The following is a 20,382-nucleotide window of genomic DNA, read 5'->3' on the forward strand; positions in this document are numbered from 1 at the left end:
GAACACATTGAACGGTTTATCCCAGATCCCAAGGGGGCTTTGGAGGGTCCCAAGGTGCTGCTAAGCACCACGTCGATTGCCCGTCGACATCAGCGTAATCTTTTTCTTCTTTCCTTTCTTTGATGAAGGGCCTCCGCCACTTGGGCGCGAGCTCCCATTATTCAAGGTAGCCTCAACCATAGCCACCGCGTCACTCTCATCGAGCAAATCTTGCTCCCAACCCTGCAGCCAGCCGTCGTCAACTTGTGGGGTCACCGGTTCAGGCGCCGCGATCAACGGTGGGGACATTGGTGCCACTACCGCCGTCCCCCAGACTGTTCGAGGGGCGTCAGGACTAGTGCCCGGTGTGGCCAGCGTCGCAAATGCAGACTGAGCCCTGGCGTTACCCCACGGCGGTGTCGTTGCTAGACCATGCTCGCCTGGTGAAGAGCTTGCATGAGTCGCCGGGTCCACTAATGGTTGAAAATCCGATTCAGTAAAACTCTTTGGCACAGAGCTCGGCCTCCGAGGCCGGCGGGCGGCCGCCCATCTTTTGTCGTCCTCTTCCTTTTCGGCTCGGATTCTATCTCTCTCTTCTCTCGCTTCTTTTTCCAGGTTTCTCTTTCGTCGTTTGGTAATGTCATCCTGAAATTGCTCTAGAACGACCGGGCTAATGACGTCTGTCCAGTCACATTCTAAGAATGTCACTTCGCAGCCATATGGCAAATGAGCCATGTACTTGGCCCGTTTGCGCAGGTCATCATCTATGATATGCCCTGTGGATATGTGTTCTACCCGTGGGAGGATGGTCGAAGGAAATGCGCAAAAGTCCCCGAAAGCAGCCTTGAGAATCCGAATGTCTAAGGGTGAGAGGAAGAAGTTTGGTAATGCATGATAGAAATAAAAAGGGTGAGACGACGGTCGATGAGGTCCGTGAGCATGCCTCGAGGGGGGCGATGCAGGTTTCGCCGTAGCGGTGCCTTGACGACCGAGAGTCATTAACTTAACAGCCGAAGTCAAGTCGGAAGACCCCTCCTGGTCGGCTGAATCCCAGGACTCTGGGATCTCTGGTTGCTTTGTAGATGAGTTTGGCGCTGCCATCGGAGGATTGCCCAGGCCGGACAACTTCTGTTTGGCATCTTCGATGGCCAACACGGCTTTCCGGGTCCAAGTGTTATCGTCGCCAAACATCAGTTCGTCCTCCTTTTCCTGAGCATCGAGGTCGGCAATCTCCTGGTCATACTGAGCAATCATGTATTCTTCGCCACCTTTCATGAACCGAGCATACTCCATCATTCCAGCCACATGAAACCAGGGGATGTCATCAGAGCGACCACTGCTCTCAGCGGTGTCTCTGGGCAAGGCCAATGTTGTACCAGGATCGCGCTTGAGCAGCCTAAGTAGGATGTCACCACCTTGTCTTAGCATACTGACATCGTTACCCTGAATCCATCTGACCGGTCTGGCATCCGATATGTATATGCTATCCTCGCAAATTGGGCACTTTTTCCACCTGGGTCGCTTCTCGGGAACGGGGTTGGATTCATCTGTAGAATGCATGTAGCGGATGAGGCAGGGAAGACAGAAGATGTGGCCGCACTTGGCCATGCGTGGAGCCACTGGGGTGGACAGGCAGATTGGACAGCTAGCCTCTTGAGTCTCGGCCGAAGCCAGCACTTGTAAAACCGCATCCCAACTGACGTAGACATCTGCATCGACCGTCTGAACGTGGTATTCTCGGTCCGGGCGGACGACGAAACGATAGTTCGCATGAACATAGCGAGCTTTGTCGATAGCATGATATCCGGAGCCAAGGCCCCAAGTAGGGTTGCGTCTCTGGTGTCGATGATTGAAGTGATGTTGATAGTGGTGCTGAGGGCGGGGAGGCAAGGAAAAGTTCATAAGGTGGGTGATGGAGGTTTGACCCTTGCGCGAGTTGATGGACCTCATGGCTTGGGTCTCGTGTAGGGCATCCTCATCGACGAGACGAGGCTTCTTCTGTTGCTTGTGCTGCTTCCTCAAGGGCTGGTTCCCGCGCGCCTGCGGAATCTGACGCGTTGCAATAGCTGCTCCAGAACCCGCTGAGCTGATAGAACGCTTGAAAAAGGAATTATCGGGAGGAGCGAGCGAAAAATTGGACGAATTCGAAGACGGAGGGAGTTTACTTGCGGGAGGAATGGAGGCGGCGCTGGATGACATTGCTGCTGCTGGGTTGTCTCCTCGAGTCGGCAGTGAAACAGACAAGAGTCCTCGACGAGAAAGGAAGATGGACAACTGCTGGATAGCAGAAATAAGCCGATTGAGCAATGGACATAAATGTAAGGGACTACAGTCACCCCCAGTGAAGGGGTGGAGGTAGTTGAATGAGGTTGAAACAATCGACGACAGCGCAGGGTGGAAGATTACAGTACAAGGACGGCGACGGCAAGTCATAGCGGGGGACTTCATCACGAGCATGACTCTGGTTGGCACCACTCACCACTCACCACTCACCATCCACCATCTTGCCATCTAACTACCCAGGCCTAGTGGCCGGGAGGCTTACCTAATTGCCAGCACCAGAAGGGGCTTGGGACCACCAGAATTTGGGGCGGTCGACAAGGGCGAATAGCCGGACTCGTACCTCATAGTGGTTCGTGGGTAGCGCCCACCTGGCACTGGGTCCGGCCGACTGCGAAATCCGCCGAAGTTGACTTGACTGCAAATGACTGCGCATCAGAGAAAGATCCAACTTGCACCTCTTCTCAAAGTTTTGCTTGATCATCTCTTCAGCAATCCCCATCCTCCTCTCTCTACTCTTTCTCACCTCTTGCTGAAGACCCTGCGGCCGACGTCTCACCTTGTTTGTCTCTGGGAGCAGCCGCCTCGATCAACGTCGACCGACCGCGCTTTCCCTCGCCTTCCTTCATCTTCCCCTGGGCGCAGTCGCCCTCGACGCATCGCCCTACCTTCACCAGCAACTGCCTGTCGTCTCCCAGTCCTCCTTTGATCATGGAGCAGCAGAGATCGTTGGCTTAGAAGACCAAAGATCACGGAGACAAGAGACGCGATTCGTCCCACCATTCGACATCATGTCCTGGCGCAGAAAGTCCTGAACGCGACTTTATCGGAACTATGCAACCAAACCACCCTCCCTATGGGCAACATCCCATGCCCATGCAGCCTCCTCAGAGGCGCGATGGCTCGTACGCGGGCATGGTACCTCCCATGAGGGCTCATTCGCAATATCAATTTTATCCACACCAGATGGCTCCTATGATGCCCCAATACCCTCAGCACTATCCGCCGAACTGGTATGGCTATCAACCACAACAACACATGCATCCTATGCATGGCAGACAGCCATATTATCCCCATCTCCCCATGCCACCGCCCCAATATCCTCCGACTGCTCCTCCGCCCCATCACGGGCCTCTGGTGGTATCCTCCCAACCTCTCGTGCAGCCCAGACCTCGACACGCGCAAGGCGCGGCACCGCTACCGCCGCAACCAGCCTCTACCGCTCCCTCTATTGCCTCAAATCCCGTTCAAACACCGCCTTCTCCTCCGCTAAGCACCTCAAGCACTGTGAATACAAGAAAGGATAACATCTCCCCCACCATTTCACCTGCCCCCCAAAGAGTACAAAGCCCGGCCGTTGATGCTCCCAGGGAATCTTTCTACCCTCCAGTTCCCTGGCTGTCTATTGAGGGCGAGCCTTTCCCACCACGTGCTCCTCGACAGAGACGGCGGATTCCTCGTTCACTCCTTGCCGCGGAACCGGTCGTCTACCCTTTGGTAGAACCAGTGCCTCAGGAGCCAGCTGCTTCAGCAACCAACGAAGCAGCGGCGTCACAAGAGCAGTTGGAGGCTGTATCACAAGAGAAGGACGTTATTGCAGACGCCTCCACAGAACAGCCCATCACGCAGGAATCAACGCCTTTGCCATCGGATGCTCCATCTGATGCAGCTTCTACCCAACCAACAACCCCATCCTCTGCGGTTCCTGCTCCCCTATCAAAACCTCAGCAAACTCCGACTCAGCCAAAGGCTCGACCTGTTGGTCCCGTCCTGCCAGCTGTACCTGTCCTGCCATCTAGCCCTTCTGCAGCACGCTCGAGCCACCGCGATTCTGTCGTCTCGACACAATCAAAGCTATCCGAGTCGGCACAGCCATCTGTAGAAATAACGGAGCCCCAATCCACCTCACCTGACGCATCAGAGGCGAAGCCAATCTCTGAAACTGCCGCCCCTAGTGTTTCGGCTCCGCCGCCGCCAAAATCTTGGGCAAATCTTTTCAAGTCGAATGATTTGCGGACTGGTCCGTCCGCGGCCTTGCCTTCCAAGGCGGCCTCGACTATCTCTGGAACTGCAAAGAGTGAAACCCTATCCGATGTGCTGAACGACATGAATTCGATCGTGGAAGCACCGACTCAGATCTCTTTCTTAAAGCCGCGCGGTCTTGTCAATACCGGCAACATGTGTTATATGAATTCCGTGTTGCAAGTCCTTGTTTTCTGCCTGCCATTCTACGACTTCATAGCGAAACTGGCTGACAGAGCTCCACATTCATTCAAGAGCGACACTCCCCTCATCGATGCCATTATAATGTTTGTACGAGAGTACCCCACCATCTGCTCTGCGAACTCTGTGGAACAGCTCCGTCTCCGGTTAAAGCCGGATGATTATGAAAACTACGGCGACTCTTTCATTCCTGAGTACGTTTATGCTGCCATAAAAGATCTGCCTCGGTTTCGGGAAATGAGGAGGGGCCATCAGCAGGACGCTCAAGAGTTTCTAGGCTTCTTGCTGGAAGAACTGCATGAAGAATGTGCTCGTGCCATGAGATCTACGACAGCTTCAAGCTCCGGTCGGACGACGCCTGTGGGCAGTGTTTCCAATGCCTCCGAGCACGCTGATGGTGAAAATGGGTGGATGGAAGTGGGTCATAAACAGAAGCCCGCTGTCACTCGATCTTCAGGAGTGATTGCGGCAGAATCTCCTGTGACCAATATCTTTGGCGGAAAACTTCGGTCCGAGTTGAAGGTTTCCGGAAACAAGTTGTCTGTCACCTTAGAGCCATACTCACCGCTGCAGCTTGATATTGGCTCTCCTCAAGTAAACAACATCATTGATGCTTTGAAAGGGCTTACCAGACCGGAGAGTATGCAAGGCGATTTTTATACCCCAAGAGGAGTCAAGGCCACGGCGACAAAACAAGTCTTTATTGAGACTCTACCTCCTGTCCTGATCCTACACCTCAAACGCTTTCATTATGATAACACCACGAAACGTGCGGAGAAGATCTGGAAAAGAGTCGGGTACCCTCTGGAACTCGAAATCCCTAAGGAAGTATTCCCTCTGCAGGTTCGGAACAAGTACACAGCGCACGGCGGCCTACCCAAATACCGCCTCACGGGGGTCATCTATCATCATGGCAAGAATGCCAACGGTGGTCACTATACGGTTGATATCCGCCGCCAAGATGGCCGCGAATGGATCCGTATGGATGACACATTACTCCGTCGCATCAGGGCTGAAGAAGTTGCCGAGGGTGGCAGCGAAGAAGATCCTAAGGTCCTTGCAGCAGCCCTGGAGCGCCACACAGCGAGCGGCAACCGATTCGAGCAATTTGATCAAGGAACTGATGAAGATGATACTTTGGACCACACATGGAGCCAAGTCAATGGGCATTCGCGATCCAAATCGACCATGAGCGCCGTCTTAAACGGATCTTCCACACCAAAAGACTCATCCGGGAAGCAGACGCCGAATCCCAAGAACGTCGTTAAGGACAATAAAGTTGCCTATCTATTGTTCTACCAGCGAATCTCCCATTAAAGCTCGGAATCACTCCTGCATGACGTGCACGACGTCCTACGGGCCATATTTCTTTCGGCCAATCTGACCGGGCCACTCACCACGATTTTATCATATCTTCTAGACCACGACGAGCCGTCTCGTCACATTTCGCGATCGTTCTTGAAATTATTGCAGCGCCTTCTTTGTAGATAAAAGCGAGCATTCGCCGAGAGGAGGGGGGAGGATACAAAAGTCAAAGAGGCAAAAAGTTCACAAGCCACTAATGTCGATATGCCATGCATAGCAGCGGAGGGAACCAACGACAGTAGAAGTGGCCCTAGTTAATGGAATCGAGTGCAGACTATCATTCATATCACATCTTCGCATTTCTACACGACGAGACCTCAAACATCCTTTGGAGCGACCGATTGATCTACAGCGATATACGTACCCACCTCAGATATGATTGGAATGTGCCTGTACCAGTCATGCCATCAGGAGAGACAAGCTGAGGAACATTTTTGGGAAGGGATGGAAAGGCGACTTCTGGAGACCCTGGGAGGCGGAGAAAATTTCCGGTGTGAGTTGCGCAGAGATGGAAGAGTGGCAAGATAAAAGACTGAAAGCAGGGAGTCAAGAAGCGGATCTTCGACTTGACCATTGTATCCATGTTGTTCTTACTGGTTAGTTGCTACCTCGACCCAATCATGGGATTACGAGGCAGTGCTTGGGTGTGTTTGGACGCGGGGACGAAGAGTCGAGGGCATCCATCTCCTTGGACGGCATGATGCCGGTCGATGCTTCCGTGGCCTCGAAGTAATGATGTCTTTAGGCTGTGTTGCCCGGTTGCGGTCGAAGTATAGTGCCCTGTCACCTAACTGTAGGGGAGAACGAATACAGTTTATCCTTTATCCTTTATCGTTCCTGTCTCATTCCGCGTTGCTGCCGGTCTGTTGAACAGAAGACAGCTGAGCTAACCAGGAGATTGTGCATGTACGAATGAGCGAAGTAGCAGCTTGGAATTTATTTTCTTTTTGTTTTTGGCTGTCTCTCAAGGAATACCTTTTCCGATTGCATATGCATAGGACGCGAGAAAATAGATAGAATACACGGCCCAGGCGGAGATTAGGAGTGTTGTCTCGGGGCGCTTTTTTGTCGATGAGAAGCGCCATGCGTCCGTGATTAATGCCTTGTATGACGCGGACAGCGAATCTTCAACACCACCGACACCGCCAGCATCGTCATCGTCATTGTCATTACCAGCAGCAGCAGCAGCCCCGCTTCCTTTGCTTTTGGTTGAAGAAGACGGTTCGCCACCATTGATACTTTTGCTCTGTGCTGGAGAAGGCCGTCCCACTCGTAGCTGTTCGGGTGGTTCTGGAGTTTTATCTTCCTTCTTCGTCGAGGAGGGGGGGAAGAGCGAGAGCGAGAAGACTGGGTGCTGCTCGTCGTGCTCGTGCTCGTGCCCGTGCTCTTGCTCGTTACGTTGATCGTTACTCTTCTTTTGACATTCTTTGTTTTCTTCTCCTTGTTCTCCTCGTTCTTCTCCAGCTTTTTGCCCTGCTATGATTGCTCCTCGCCCCCCCGCTCCTGCCGGTTCTTCGGGCCGTTTGTTGGGGGGGCTTTGGCTTGTTGGCGGCTCTGGTGGTCGAGAGGGCGGTGGCGGGGGACTTTGTGATGGATTTCTTTTTGTTTTGCGTGGGTTCATCGCTCAGCTTACGCTCTCTCTCATCTCTCGCTTTGATTTTTGATTTTTGGTTTTTTTCCCCCGGTAGATCTCCCGGACAAGAAGAACAGGATAGGCGTGGAAATTTCCCGCAAGCAGCCGGAATAAATCCCATTCGTGTCCCATTCTTCTGGCCCCGATTGAACTGTGGTACACGAACGGGCGCGAAACTTACTCTTCAGCGTCGCTCTTGACGTTCGGTGCATCACTCGGTCCACTTTTCAAACTCTCGACTCCCATGTTTGTGTCGATGGTGTCGTCTGTTTCCCGCGAGTTGCCGACCCGTTCGACTGCGCTGAACGCACCGCCATTGAGAAGTCGACCCCTGATCCGACTGCCGTCACGGACATCGGGAATGCTACGTTCTTCAATGTGCCATTGCTGAATCGCGCGGATAATGTCGACGGCCAGTTGTCCGTTGCGCTTGAGAGCCGTTGCCCAGTGTGCGGGGATCTTGTCGCTGGTGGTCAACTGGCGCGCAACCGACGACACCATCATTTCGCGCATCTCGTTGTCTTCTTCCGTTTCGGCATAGATGTACTGCACCCTGCGGAGGCCGGGATATGTGGAAGTGCTGTGGTAGTATTCCCTGACCGCTTCGACGACGTCAATGCTGAGCCGCTTGATTTCCAGTTTCTCCGAAAGCAGATACAAGTCAAGTAAAGGGCCGATGTCCTTCTCTGTCTTCGGTGTGTGGAGGGATTTGGAGTACAACCAGCCCACTAAAAGCTCAAACGGATAGTTATCCTCCTCCAGGAGGTTGTAGGTCTTATTTCCCGGGGGTTTCTTGTCTTCATTCTTGCCATCTCCGTTAAAGATGGACGAGAAGAACGGAGAGTGGTAGCACAGGAGTCTCTCGTGCAAAGACCAGCGTGTGGAGTCTTGGCCGACATAGATATCTACCAGGGACGAAGTAAGAAGCCTGCCGGAGTGTGAGTGACCATGCCGAAGACTCTGAGGCTAGGCAACGGTAGTCTGCCGCCTGCTTACGACTACTCACTCGTGAAGACGCTTCGCCTGATGATCGTTGTCCTCAAGCTTTCCGTTCTCCATAAGTTCCGCCGGCATTCCAATTAGTCAGGGGAATGGAGTAAGACAATCCTTGGACAATGCCAGAAAAGCGGGGGAAAGGTGGTGAAGCCGCGCATGCAACGGCGACAAGGGAACGAAGAGAGAGGAACTGATGCAACAGAATGAAGGAAGCTCGATGTTTGCAGGGTACTTAACAGCTCGAAGGAGAGGAATGATGGAGAAATGAGACAGCGGGAAGGAAAAGATGGCTGGCTGTTTTTCAATCCTCAACCTCCCTCCCATGTGCCCTCCAGTCGATCAGTCGCGAGCTCGCCCAAAGCGAAAGAGAGCACGACGTCAGAAGTCAAGCCACAAATTCCAAAGAACGGGGCCCATTGGCGCTGCGATGTTAGCCGTGAGTGGACGGAAGAGCAGTAGCACGGGCTGTGTCGAGCACAGGACCCAACTCGCCGAACAAGGGGGTGAGATGCGGAGTTTCCATTTCGCCATCGCCATGTGGATGATGACGAGAGACCTTTGGCGAGAACAAGATAAAACCGGTTTGTGGCGGTGGAGATGAATATCACGTGCTCGGTGTTTGTGGGGGGGGGGTTTAACCGCTTTTGGCATCACGAACCCCATCGCCGTTAGTGACACAAAGACGGGGGTTCAGTAGCAATAAATCAATGGGCTTCACAGAGCAGTTAAAAAAAAAAAAGGAAAGAGGCGGCATCAACTTGGCGACAAAGGTAGAGAGTTTGGTGTGGTCTGTAATTTCTGGCCTCTTTTTTCTATCCTCAAAACCAACGTTCTAAGATGATGTACACATACATATATATGTGTACTACCACGTTCCTGTACACAACTATCGTAGCATACACACCACCAGGGAGCTATCTTTTCTTGCCTACCGCACTCATTGATCCCATTCGCATCTACATGCCACCCTATCGTCTATTGAAATTCAAATACCTCGACCCCAAGAACAGCAGGATCAAGTTGCTCGCAATGAAAGCTGCAAAAATCCCCAGATCTCGCCAGCGATGGTTGAAACTCAACTGCAAGGGCTCATAAAATTGGTCACCAACTTTGTAAGCGCAGTATTGACACACATCGCTGACGTTGCTTGCAATGTAGCCTGGCCCGCCACGTTCGAAGAAGCTGCGCATGTACTCTCCACAATCCTCTCCCGGCGGTGAAGGGAACGGATTGAGTTCGGACGAGGTACAAACCACGGGTAAGCCGTGCAATTCCGTGGTGACCATCCCTGATACCAGGCGAGTGAACGGGTCAAGCTGGTACAGCCAGGCCCGCCAAAACCCGGGGATCTGTGGCTTTGGAATGGTAACACCGCAGAACAATGCGAAGGTGATGACAATAAACGGGTTGATCAGACTGGATATGAAACTCGACGGCGTTAGTGCGGCAATCATCTGGCCCATCGTCACCGAGAACAACTCCGTAATGAGCACCATGAAGAACTGATATCCCGCCCTCGAACTGTCATTGTTGAACCCGGGCAAGTAGTATATCGGGATGAAAAACCCAACCGTGCACAAAAGACTGTACGGCATCTCGGCGCAGACCATGGCAAACGCAAACGGGAACTGGCTGTATGCTTTCGCTGCGGACTCCCGGTAGAATATCAATCGGGAAAGGTCGTACATGGGTTCCACCTGCGCCAAAATCAGCGCAGGGATGACCGTGATCTGAAAGATGACGAAAACTCGGTACTGTAAGCTTGAACGACTGTCGTCGAGCTGCAGGAATGCCAATCCCGAAAGCAACGCGATGGCCACATGGTTGAATAGCCTCGTAAAACCATAGTTTGGTGAACGCCAGAACGCCAAGTGCGTCCGCTTGGACACGACTTTGATTTGATGCCACAGGGGAGAGGCATATTCTCTTTCATCCAGCTTCGGTTCGCCAGCAACTTGGCGTTGACGTTGGGCTTTCATGTCCATGATTTCGGTCTTGACGGTCGCGAGCTCGTCGCTTTCGCGCCATATGTCGCCCCAGTCCCTGTCACCAATGCGAGGTGCAATGCCTGCCCCGATAGCATCGAGCATCCATTCTGCCGGGTTAGCATCGGGAGGACAATCAGCGCCGTATTTGTGGAAGTAACCCAAAAGGACGTGGGCATCTTTGCCAATGTCCCCGAAGTAGACGGTCTCTCCACCCTTTTGCAACAAGAGGAGCCGGTCGAAGTTTTCGAATAGGGCGCTGTTGGGTTGATGAATGGTGCAGAGAATCGCTTGTCCAGCGGCGGACAGTTTGCGGAGGAAGCGGACAATGTTGAATGCGGATTGTGAATCAAGACCCGAGGTGGGTTCGTCAAGGAAAAGTAACAGTTGAGGTTTTGCGGCAAGTTCCACGCCGATAGTCACTCTTTTGCGCTCTTCAACTGAAAGTCCACTTTCAGGGCTGCCAATGATGGCATCTGCAAGATTTTCGAGTTCGAGTAAACAGAGAACTTCTTCAACGTAGGCGTATTTTTGCTCTCTAGGCACTTCATACGGTTGACGAAGATCGGCGCTGAACCGGAGTGCTTCTCGGACAGTCTGAGTCGATTCGTGGACGTCAAGTTGTTCTGCGTAGGAAGTACCTCTCTGGAACCCAATGCCCGGCTTTTGACCATCAACCAAGATATCTCCGCCAATAACACCGATATTCTTTCGAGACGCGAGGACATCAAGTAACGTCGTCTTTCCGGCCCCGCTGGCGCCCATCAAAGCGGTCAGTTGTCCTGGACAGACGTATCCAAAGACATCTTTTAGCAGTCGCAGCTGCCCCGAGGGCGTGGGTACATCATACGTAAGATTCTCCCAGGTCAAGATAGCTTTGGAAGTGATGTTGAGCTCTGAGCTGTCTCCGGCGTCTTGCTTCGTTTGTCTTCTTCGTTTGCGTTCCCGGAGTTTCTCATTCAATGCTTTTCTTTCTTTGTTTTCCTTGGTGAAGTAAGTGACCGTGCGACCGCCCGCTCCATATTTGATGGTTTCTCCTAGCAGGACGTTGGTGAAAAGGAAGAATGCGATCAATACAATGATGATGCCAAAATTACGCCAGAGGTCCGCTGGGTCGTAGGAAAAGCCCTTCTTGACATATGCAGTCCCCGATACTTCGACCGATCCTGCTTGAGAGCCTGGCAGAGTGCAGACTTGGTGATCAATGTTGTTGTACCCAGGACCAGAGGGTATCAGCGACTCGTCGGTACAGCGCATCGTCAGTCTCATGAACTCGTTCGTCATCATCGCTGCGAAACCTAGACCAAGTGCATTGATGTAAAATATCCACCGTAACCACACTTGCTGACTTTGGTACTGAATGATATACCCAGAGGTGATCACGTACAAGGTAATAATGACAGCAGCGAACTTGATAGCGTAGTCAAAGTCCGGACATAAGCAACCAATTGTTCGGAAAAATAATGTCATCGAAAGGTAGCCCGTGATGATGATGAGCACGAACGTGAAGAACGCCCCGGGACTCCGGACCAACCCAGTCATGAAGTACACGATGACACTAAAGACAAAAATTTGGACGGACGCAAATGCCAGGTCGACGAGGATCTGAGCAAGCCATAAAGCGCTGGGTCGGTGGAAAGTATACGCTCGATGCTTGTTCACGATAGGCCGCCCGAGCATAGTGGATGCAAGTTCAGAAAATGCCTGAAATGCGTTGAAGAGTAAGGCGATGAAGAGAACGCCGCCGCGAGTGAACGCTCCCGCCGAAGTTCTGGGTTGATTCAACCAGACGGTACCGACTACAATCGCAATGGTAATGGACGTGATCCAAGAGACTGCTAGAGAGAATTTATCTTGCCATTTGATCAGAAACTGTCGTTGCATCAAGGCCCAGATCTGTAGGTGGAAAGGAACCGAGTAGACCGAGTTTTTGGGCGTATGCTTCCGTTTGGCTTCTCGATGTGCCGCCACGAAATCATCGTAGATCTGTTTTTCTTGCTTGATGGATTCTCGATAGTCCCCCATCTCTTTCTCCAGTTTTTCCGCATAGGTGGACTTGTTGAAGGCTTCCACGAAGGAGTCAGGCGTCGAAGGCGCGTTCTCGGGAGATCTGCCCGGTTTATATTCCCGTTCGAACTCGTCGGTGCAGCCCGTGAGATAGTCGGGCGTTGTTTGACGTGGTTTCTCCAAGAAACCCAAACCTTCAAAATATCCTCTTGCTTCCTTTGCAGGACCGAAGAAGACTTGTCTGCCTTCATCGATCACAATAACTTTGTCAAATTGGCTGTAGATGTTCTCGGACGCTTGATACAATGAAACAAAAGTGGTGGTTTTGTAGATGTTGGTCATGATTCGAAGTGATTTTGCGTAGTCAAGAGCTGTGGAGGCATCGAGACCGCGCGTGCTATTGTCCCAACAGCAGACTGTGGCTCGAGTCACCATCATCTCGGCAATGGAGACTCTCTTTCTTTCTCCGCCAGAGACGCCGCGCATGAAAGGATTGCCCACAATGGTATTGATAGTGTGCTCGATGTTGAACATTTTGAGCAGGAGTCGGATAACCCTATCCTTGAATTCGGCTTTGCTGAGGCCCAGCGGACGTTTTCCAGGCGTTTTGGTGTCGAGTGCGAACCCGAGGGTTTGGCCAACAGTTAGGGTGGGATGGTGGACATCGTCCTCTTGGTTGTAGACTGCCTCGCCTCGGTAGAGCTTCTCAAACGTCGCGGCGTCAAAGGGGCCGTAGAGAACCTCTCCTTCTATGCCTGTATATCCATACCGTTGATTGGCAAGCACTTTGAGAAACGTCGTACAACCGCTTCCAGGTCGACCCAGGACAAGCACCATCTCACCCGGTTTCGCAACGCCACGGAAGCCTTGCAAGATGTTGAATTCTCTGCCCTTTTTACCTATCCCGAGAATGCTCATAATCGTCCCCGGCACGTTGAAGAAGTCGATGAAGGCATCGGGGAAGACTTTGACAAAGTTCTTGATGCCACCGATACCGCGGACAGTGAGATTGTCCCAAATCACGCCTGTTGAGCCGGTTTAGTAAAGTTGGAAGCATGCCTCCGCGCCAAACTCACCGATATACTTGGGTTTGATGCCTGCAGCAGTATCCGCCTCCCTCGCGCCGCGTAGGGTGGATTCCAAGTCGAAGGCATCTTCGGAATTCTCATCGGATGAACTGATTGCCTTCTCCACGTCCTTCCCCCTGACATTGGAGGCTTTCGAGTGTGTCCGCGAAATTCGACGGCTGATTGCACTCAATTCTTTGCTCAGTTCTGCAAAATCTTTCTCCGCCTGTTCAACATTGACACCCGAGCTCGTGCGTTGAAGCCCGTAAGAGTCGGCCGATATCCGAGGTCGTTCATACTGCTTTTCACTGGCGAACGCTTCTCTATCTCGTAACGTGTCGGACTCCTCTTCATCATATTGATGAGCGTTTTCTTGGGGCAACTGGTTCGCGCCGGCACCATGTTGTTGTGCTGGGTGGTTCAGGCCCAATTCTTTGGAAAGGGCGTCGACCATGGTTTTGCAAGCTTGGGAACTTCCCAAATTCCCAATCCTCGGGTAAATTCCAAAGTTTTTTGGGGTTCGGCTATGTTCGCCCCCTTCCCCCACATCAACCGGGGAGCCTGTTGGACCAAGCTTGCCACACACAGCTCTATACAATGTCGAAGAAAAGGGCTACCGCGTCCAAGGAGACGACCGCCGAGACAGGGCGCGAAGATGATAGCCTGAAAAAAAGATCAACAGAAAAGGGAAATAAATTATCCTAGAAAAAGGGCGAACGTCTGGCCACTGACCGCCAGCCTCCACTTGGGCAATGGGACCTTTCGCATATTAGTGCATAAATCGGCAGAGCGGCTTCCGGATAATGCGCCAGTCAACCGTGACTCCAGCCTCCGGTGTTTTTGGAACCCATTCGGGTATCTTGCAGAGTCCAGATGGGAGTGGGGTGTCCTGAATTGCCTGAAACAGCTGGCATCTGCCAAAGGACCCCCGTATCTCGATGGACGTTGGCAGTGAGTCATGTCAATTCAGGGTCGTTGAGCAATGGATGGACACTGTATCACCAGGCGCACGGCGGTCAAAGTCCGGGGTCTACTAAGTCTCTGCGGGTTTGGCTTGCTGGGTGCCAGATGCTGACTCTTTGATTGAACAGCAGAGGGTCGCGAAAATCCGTTGCGGATCCAGATAATACGAAGGACCTCTTGGCGACCTCGTTCAGCTCTGGATGTCCTCTTTCGTTGAGCCGAAGTTTGGTGCGGAATTCCCCAGTTCCATCTGCCCCATCTGGCTCGTAAGCGCAACTCGAGTCAGGGGATCCATTACAAATCAGATTATCTGACTTTTACCTCCAAAACGGATTGGTGACGACCGTTGCAGCGATGTGCGTCCAACTGTCCAATGTGATACAAGAAAGACGACGTCCCAAAGACGCGCACTTCGTTCCAAGTAGACCGCCAGAGACCTGAGCTGTATCTGTTTGTTTCCTGTATATGCGGAGGTACATAATGCTTCCTGCTGCCCGGCTGTGCCCAAAAATTCCGGCGCGTTTCATTTGTTCACGGAGCGGGAGATGACCCGTGACAATTCCTTGATCAAATTGATCTTCGGCTCTGGGGGTGTTTCGCCGCCTTCTTCTTCGACGTTGTGCTTGCTCACGATATTGAGAAAGACTTGGTCCAATGTTGCACGGCTGACACTGTAGTATTCAATCTGCAGCTCCGATCTGTTCTTCTCCAGAGCTGTGAACAGGGACGCGATGCCAGACTCGGCGCTAATTTCGCCATCTTTGCTCGCGCACAACCCTTTTGTTGGCACCGAAAATCGGATCTGGCCTGCATATACCTTGCTCTCGATATTTGCATCGGAAAAATTCCGCAGGACCCAGTCCCGGATGCGCAGCATGTCTTCATCCGAAGCGTGTGGGGCCCTACTATGTACGAGGTGTACATAATACGCGTCTCCGTGCTTTCTTCGAAGGTAATCAGTGGTACCAAGCGCCAACATCTTGCCTGCCATGATACCAGCTCTTGTTGCGAGGGCATCTGCCTCCTCCATCGAATGGGTGGTGAGCACCAAAGATCGACCGGGGACCACCGATTCCAATGTTCTCCACATGACGCGCTTGCTCGCCGCATCCATGCCTGACGAGGGCTCGTCAAGCAAGAGGACGCTTGGATTGCCCATAAGCGCGATTCCGAGTGACAACTTGCGCTTGTTGCCACCGGACAATTTGGCCGCCATCCTATCAGCATACTGCTCCAGGCCGACCGCACGCATCACTGCCTCGACGTTGTGGCGAGGATCGCTAACACCACGGACTCTGGCGTAGAAATGCAGATGCTCAGAGACAGTCATGGTATCCATTGCGTCAAACTGAGGGCAAACTCCAAGGCGAGATCGTGCTTGAGCCCGATGTCGGATCACAGAGATATTATCGACTAAGATATCCCCTCCTCGATGACTTGGCTGAACGTCACCCCTGATCAGAGATATCGTCGTCGACTTCCCGGCTCCATTTGGTCCAAGGAGGGCGAAGACCTCGCTCCGAGGCACACCAAATGTTACATTGTTGACAGCGAGTGTTTTGCCAAACCGCTTGGTCAAGTTCAGAACGCGAAGACCATCTTGCGACGAGGACACTCTCGTGAGTTCATTCGAGACTTCCGCCTCGACAGTATCTCTCTCCTCTACCTCCTCTTCCTGTTGCTTTCTGCGAAAACGTCGAAAGAACGGCCCAGAATCCCACCACAGCAATAGCCCAAAGAGCAAAAAGGATTGCAGAATCAAATACAGAATGGGACCGCCGAACGTAGCCATTGATCCAGCATAAGAAGCGAATTCTCGATTCCTGCAGGTAATCGAGAAAACATTAAGAGTGACAAACAGTGCGCGGGTCAGATTTGCTACGGGAGAGATGGCTGCAATTGTGAAATGACAGATATTGACATTCCTGTCGATTTTGTCGATCGGTGAATAGGTGAGAACGGACATGTAAGCAATGAAATAAAGGAGGAACATCACGGCCTGGCCACCACTTGCAAAGGCAAAAGCTGCCAGTTGCGACCGTGAGAATAGGGATATGACATACGATAACAGTGTCGAGGCCAGGCCATACAAAAAGAACACCACAAAGAGGTACTCAATGTGATACCACACGTCGGTGACAGCCCGGAAAATGATAATGGTGATCGAACTGGTGATGACGACAATGACGAAGTCGAAAGCTGTGTATGCAAGCCACAAAGGTGCCGACCGGACGCCGTTGCTGTAGTGTAGGCCTCGAACGTTGCGCAGCCGCTCAATCGTGGGATACAGAGCAAAGAAGGATGGGTAGACTGCCATAGCAAGCCCAAAGTATGTGATCAACTGTAATGCTTTCCCGACATCTGCACCCCACGGCACGTCGAAGGCTTGATATTGGCTTGAAATGGAAACGTTGGTCAGCAAGGTGTCCATGGCATTCTGTATGATGCACGAGAACGCAATATTTCCATCCCCTCGCCAGGCAAATGTGGGTGGTGAAGTTGAATCTCCCAGGAAAAACCCACCAGGCGTCACGTTGGCAAACTTGGTGTCGATATAGTGGTTGAACTCATCGAGGGTATCGACCAGATGGATTGATTCCAACAACTTTGTGGTATTCGCTGCAATTCCCGCGGCGCCCGTGCTGCCTGCTAGCGTAGAAGCAAAAAGCTGGATAGCATTCTGAACAAGCCGATCTCGCGGCCCTGCTACAATGTCGTAGTCAACCTGCGAGGACAAAGACTCAATGTCGGATACCAGAGCTAATGATGCTGGACTGCAGGTCGTCTTTTGGAAATTGTGGAGGAAGAGGGTGACAAGCCCGGCAGCAATAATTGGAATCAGCAGTGCCGCAAGATAGGGGAGAGTGTTCCGGCGAAGGACAACCCATCTCTTGAAGAAAAGCACTAGAGCTTGTTGCGGCATACTGATGCGACGTCCATCCAGGAGCTGAGGAGGTTCTCCTGATGATTCGTCCCTGAACATTGCCTTTTCAGCGTTGTCAGGATCGATCTCGGTGCTGCTGTGACTGCCAATCTCCTGGAGGGTGTGATCGGCGCCCGTCTTTTCAGCTTGTTCCTGCACCAATTTGACCTCCTCGGCAACCTTCAGGAAGACGTCCTCGATTGTAGGACCATTAACCTGATACTCCCCAACGCCTGCACTTTCGATCCGACGAAGAAAGTCTGCTGCTTTTGCTGAGTCCGTCAATGCGTAAATCGTCTGGTCATCCCGTCGAACATGATTGACATCCTTGTACGTCGGAAGCTGCTGAGACCCGTGGGTATGGTAAACATGGACTCGGTATCCCGAGCCTAGTTTGTGTTTCAGCTCCACCGAGGTTCCCGAAGCTTTCAGAATACCTTTTGACAGTATCGCGATATGATCGGCAAGGAGCTCAGCCTCATCAAGGAAATGTGTCGTCAGAATGATGGACCTTGCCCCCCGCTCAGCAAGCAAAATATCCCAGATCTTTCGCCGGGATAAAGGATCAAGACCGGAGGACACCTCATCTACGCAACATACTCGCGATCCTCCGGTGAACATCATGGCCAGCTGCAACTTCCGCTTCTGGCCCCCAGACAATGTCTTTGAACGGGCACCGGCTTTTCGGTCAATATCGCACGAAGCCAGGAGTTGCAGATTATCTTCTTTCGAAGAGGACCTCCGGCTCTTGATCCTGTTGAAGATGCGGACGTGCTCTTCCACCGTGAGGTCATCCCACAGCACATTTTTCTGAGGACAAAATCCTAGTCCAGTATATGCCTCGGGAAAATTGACGGTGATCTCTCCGGAGGTGATAGAATTGAGGCCGGCAATCGCATCCAAAGTGGTGGACTTCCCACTACCATTGGCGCCGAGTAGCACCACTATTTGACCTCTTGTCGCATCCAAGGTCAGGTTGTGGACGGCAAGTACAGTCGTGAGTCGTTTCCTAGTGAATATCGCGCGAAGCCTCGCCAACCATGAAGGTACATATTCCTTGGTGAAGCCTGACATTGAGATGGCTCTAAGATCATCGGAATATATGGTCTTTCGACTTTCCGACGCTGTGCCATAGAGCGTGCGCTCCACATAAGCACCAAGGATTGGAAAAACAAAAATCTGAATTATTGAGAAGATCCACAGAGCAATACCTGGTAGAGCAGAGGTATTCTCTGGCGCTTGCTTCACCAGATTCGTGGCAAGGTCCTGTCTCTCCCAGCGAGCCATAAAGATCGTAAAGTATACATAATTCATTGGTGGGAAAAGGAGAGAGAGTATGGCGACAGATGTTGTTCCTGCTTTGCTGGCGACCTGGGCGACGATGGCGAGTAAGAGGCTTACAATGACAGAGGTAATTCCACTGAGTTGAGCCTTTTTGAAGAATGCGGCACCCAAGATTGACAATGATGACATCGACAAGCCGGATAAGATATTGAATATGATGACGATAGCTGGTGAAGTGTTGCTGAAGACGCCTGCACAGAGGATAATTGCCATGATGATCCAACCGGGGCCGTAGAGTAGGTCAAATGCAAGGTGGTTGGCGATAATTCGTGCCATCTGTGGCTGCCACCGCTTCAGATTCGGCATCATACAGTCAAGCAGCTGAGCCATGCCGTTTTCCCTCTCCGAAGCAATCACCCCGGTAAGCTGATACGTGACGCCGACAACGCCGATGAAGAAGGCGACAGCTAGGATGTCGATGATCCCTCCCATATATCGGGTCCGGATACGCTTCAGGCGCTCCTGTTTCGTCAGGGAAGTGTAAGGATATTCATCTGCTGTATCGGGAAGAATTGTCGCCCCGTGGTTGTCGGCTTCGACTTGAGAGATGGCACGGTCAATAGCATGTTGGAGGGGAAGCAAGTAGATCTCGACATCGTTCTTGGAGGAGTCCGTCACAATCTTAGACTGGAGCCCGCCGTCTGCACGGATGGTGTAATTCCACCGAGCAGCCTCTCCTTCGGAGGGAGAGGAGAAAAAGACAGCACCTGCTATGCATGACGAAGTTCCCCTGATTGAGTTTCGGCAGACGGTCAACAGCTCCTCCTCTTGGGACAGGATCTCGACTCGACCACCAAACGACCCAGTATCATTCACCACCCTGTCAATGACGGATTGAATTGCGCCGCCCGAGAACCCGCTATTGACAAAAACGAGCTTATCTCTGCCGCCAGAGACCAGGTCAAGCGCTTCAGATAGACTTCGAACTGGGGTGGGGTCACCAATACCATATACGCTGGGAGGAATGAATAGAAAGCGCGCGTAAGATCTGGACAGATTAGGAGCTGTTACAAAAAGGGAGGTGTAGACATAACGCACAGAAAGCCGACGAAGATGCAAGGCAAGAGGAACGCTCGAATAGTGGTCGAGAACCAGCGCCGGACAAAAGCAACCAGGAGATTCTTGAGGGTCAGAGTAAGGACCTGGCGCACAAAGAGAGCCATGGCGCAATGTGAGCGATGCAGATGTAAGGATTCTCGATCCTTGGAGCACAAGTCTCTCAGCGCCGTCGGTATTCTGCGCCTGGTATTTCCATTGATAAATTCTGTTCGGGCAGGAATCGTGGAGGGGCAAAGCGACAATCAAATATTCACACGAATCGAAGCGGGCGAACCAGGAGAGATATGTACAGTGGCGAAATGAAAGACATGGTGCGAGACCAAAGAGCAAATGAGGCCCGTCCCGGGACAATGGTGGTGAAGAGAAGAAACAGTGTTGCCTGGAGGGAGAGTGGCTGAAGCCGTTGTCTGAGAAGGCAGCTTGGTAGCTTGTCTTGATCCCGCTGCCGCCGCACTTCCATGACACCACGACTAGGCTTGACCCCGGAAAAATCAACGTCGACCTCCCCATCCAGGCTTAGAGCTTTCTTGTGCCATGAGGTTCGTATCGGTGCGTATC

General features: G+C 52.2%; 5 protein-coding genes across 5 annotated transcripts; 1 reads left to right on the forward strand and 4 right to left on the reverse strand.

Moving 5' to 3' along the window:
- Nucleotides 1-60: 60 nt before the first annotated feature.
- Z519_06438 (uncharacterized protein) lies at nucleotides 61-2,178 on the reverse strand (the record flags this gene model as incomplete). Its single annotated transcript, XM_016764178.1, has 1 exon — nucleotides 61-2,178. One exon carries the CDS (start codon nucleotides 2,176-2,178, stop codon nucleotides 61-63), a length of 2,118 nt encoding a protein of 705 aa, XP_016619260.1.
- A 915-nt stretch (nucleotides 2,179-3,093) lies between these two features.
- Z519_06439 (uncharacterized protein) lies at nucleotides 3,094-5,799 on the forward strand (the record flags this gene model as incomplete). Its single annotated transcript, XM_016764179.1, has 1 exon — nucleotides 3,094-5,799. The coding sequence occupies one exon, from the start codon at nucleotides 3,094-3,096 to the stop codon at nucleotides 5,797-5,799; it is 2,706 nt and encodes a 901-aa protein (XP_016619261.1).
- Nucleotides 5,800-7,657: 1,858 nt separating this feature from the next.
- Nucleotides 7,658-8,554, reverse strand: Z519_06440 (uncharacterized protein; the record flags this gene model as incomplete). The annotated part of the gene is made up of 2 exons (XM_016764180.1): nucleotides 7,658-8,408; nucleotides 8,487-8,554. 2 exons carry the CDS (start codon nucleotides 8,552-8,554, stop codon nucleotides 7,658-7,660), a joined length of 819 nt encoding a protein of 272 aa, XP_016619262.1.
- Nucleotides 8,555-9,444: 890 nt separating this feature from the next.
- Nucleotides 9,445-13,989, reverse strand: Z519_06441 (uncharacterized protein; the record flags this gene model as incomplete). Its single annotated transcript, XM_016764181.1, has 2 exons — nucleotides 9,445-13,493; nucleotides 13,545-13,989. 2 exons carry the CDS (start codon nucleotides 13,987-13,989, stop codon nucleotides 9,445-9,447), a joined length of 4,494 nt encoding a protein of 1,497 aa, XP_016619263.1.
- A 1,032-nt stretch (nucleotides 13,990-15,021) lies between these two features.
- Nucleotides 15,022-19,928, reverse strand: Z519_06442 (uncharacterized protein; the record flags this gene model as incomplete). Its single annotated transcript, XM_016764182.1, has 2 exons — nucleotides 15,022-19,753; nucleotides 19,804-19,928. 2 exons carry the CDS (start codon nucleotides 19,926-19,928, stop codon nucleotides 15,022-15,024), a joined length of 4,857 nt encoding a protein of 1,618 aa, XP_016619264.1.
- Between the last annotated feature and the right edge of the window lie 454 nt (nucleotides 19,929-20,382).

This window comes from Cladophialophora bantiana (genome assembly GCF_000835475.1).
Source record: "Cladophialophora bantiana CBS 173.52 unplaced genomic scaffold supercont1.9, whole genome shotgun sequence".
Taxonomy (NCBI): Eukaryota; Fungi; Ascomycota; class Eurotiomycetes; order Chaetothyriales; family Herpotrichiellaceae; genus Cladophialophora; species Cladophialophora bantiana.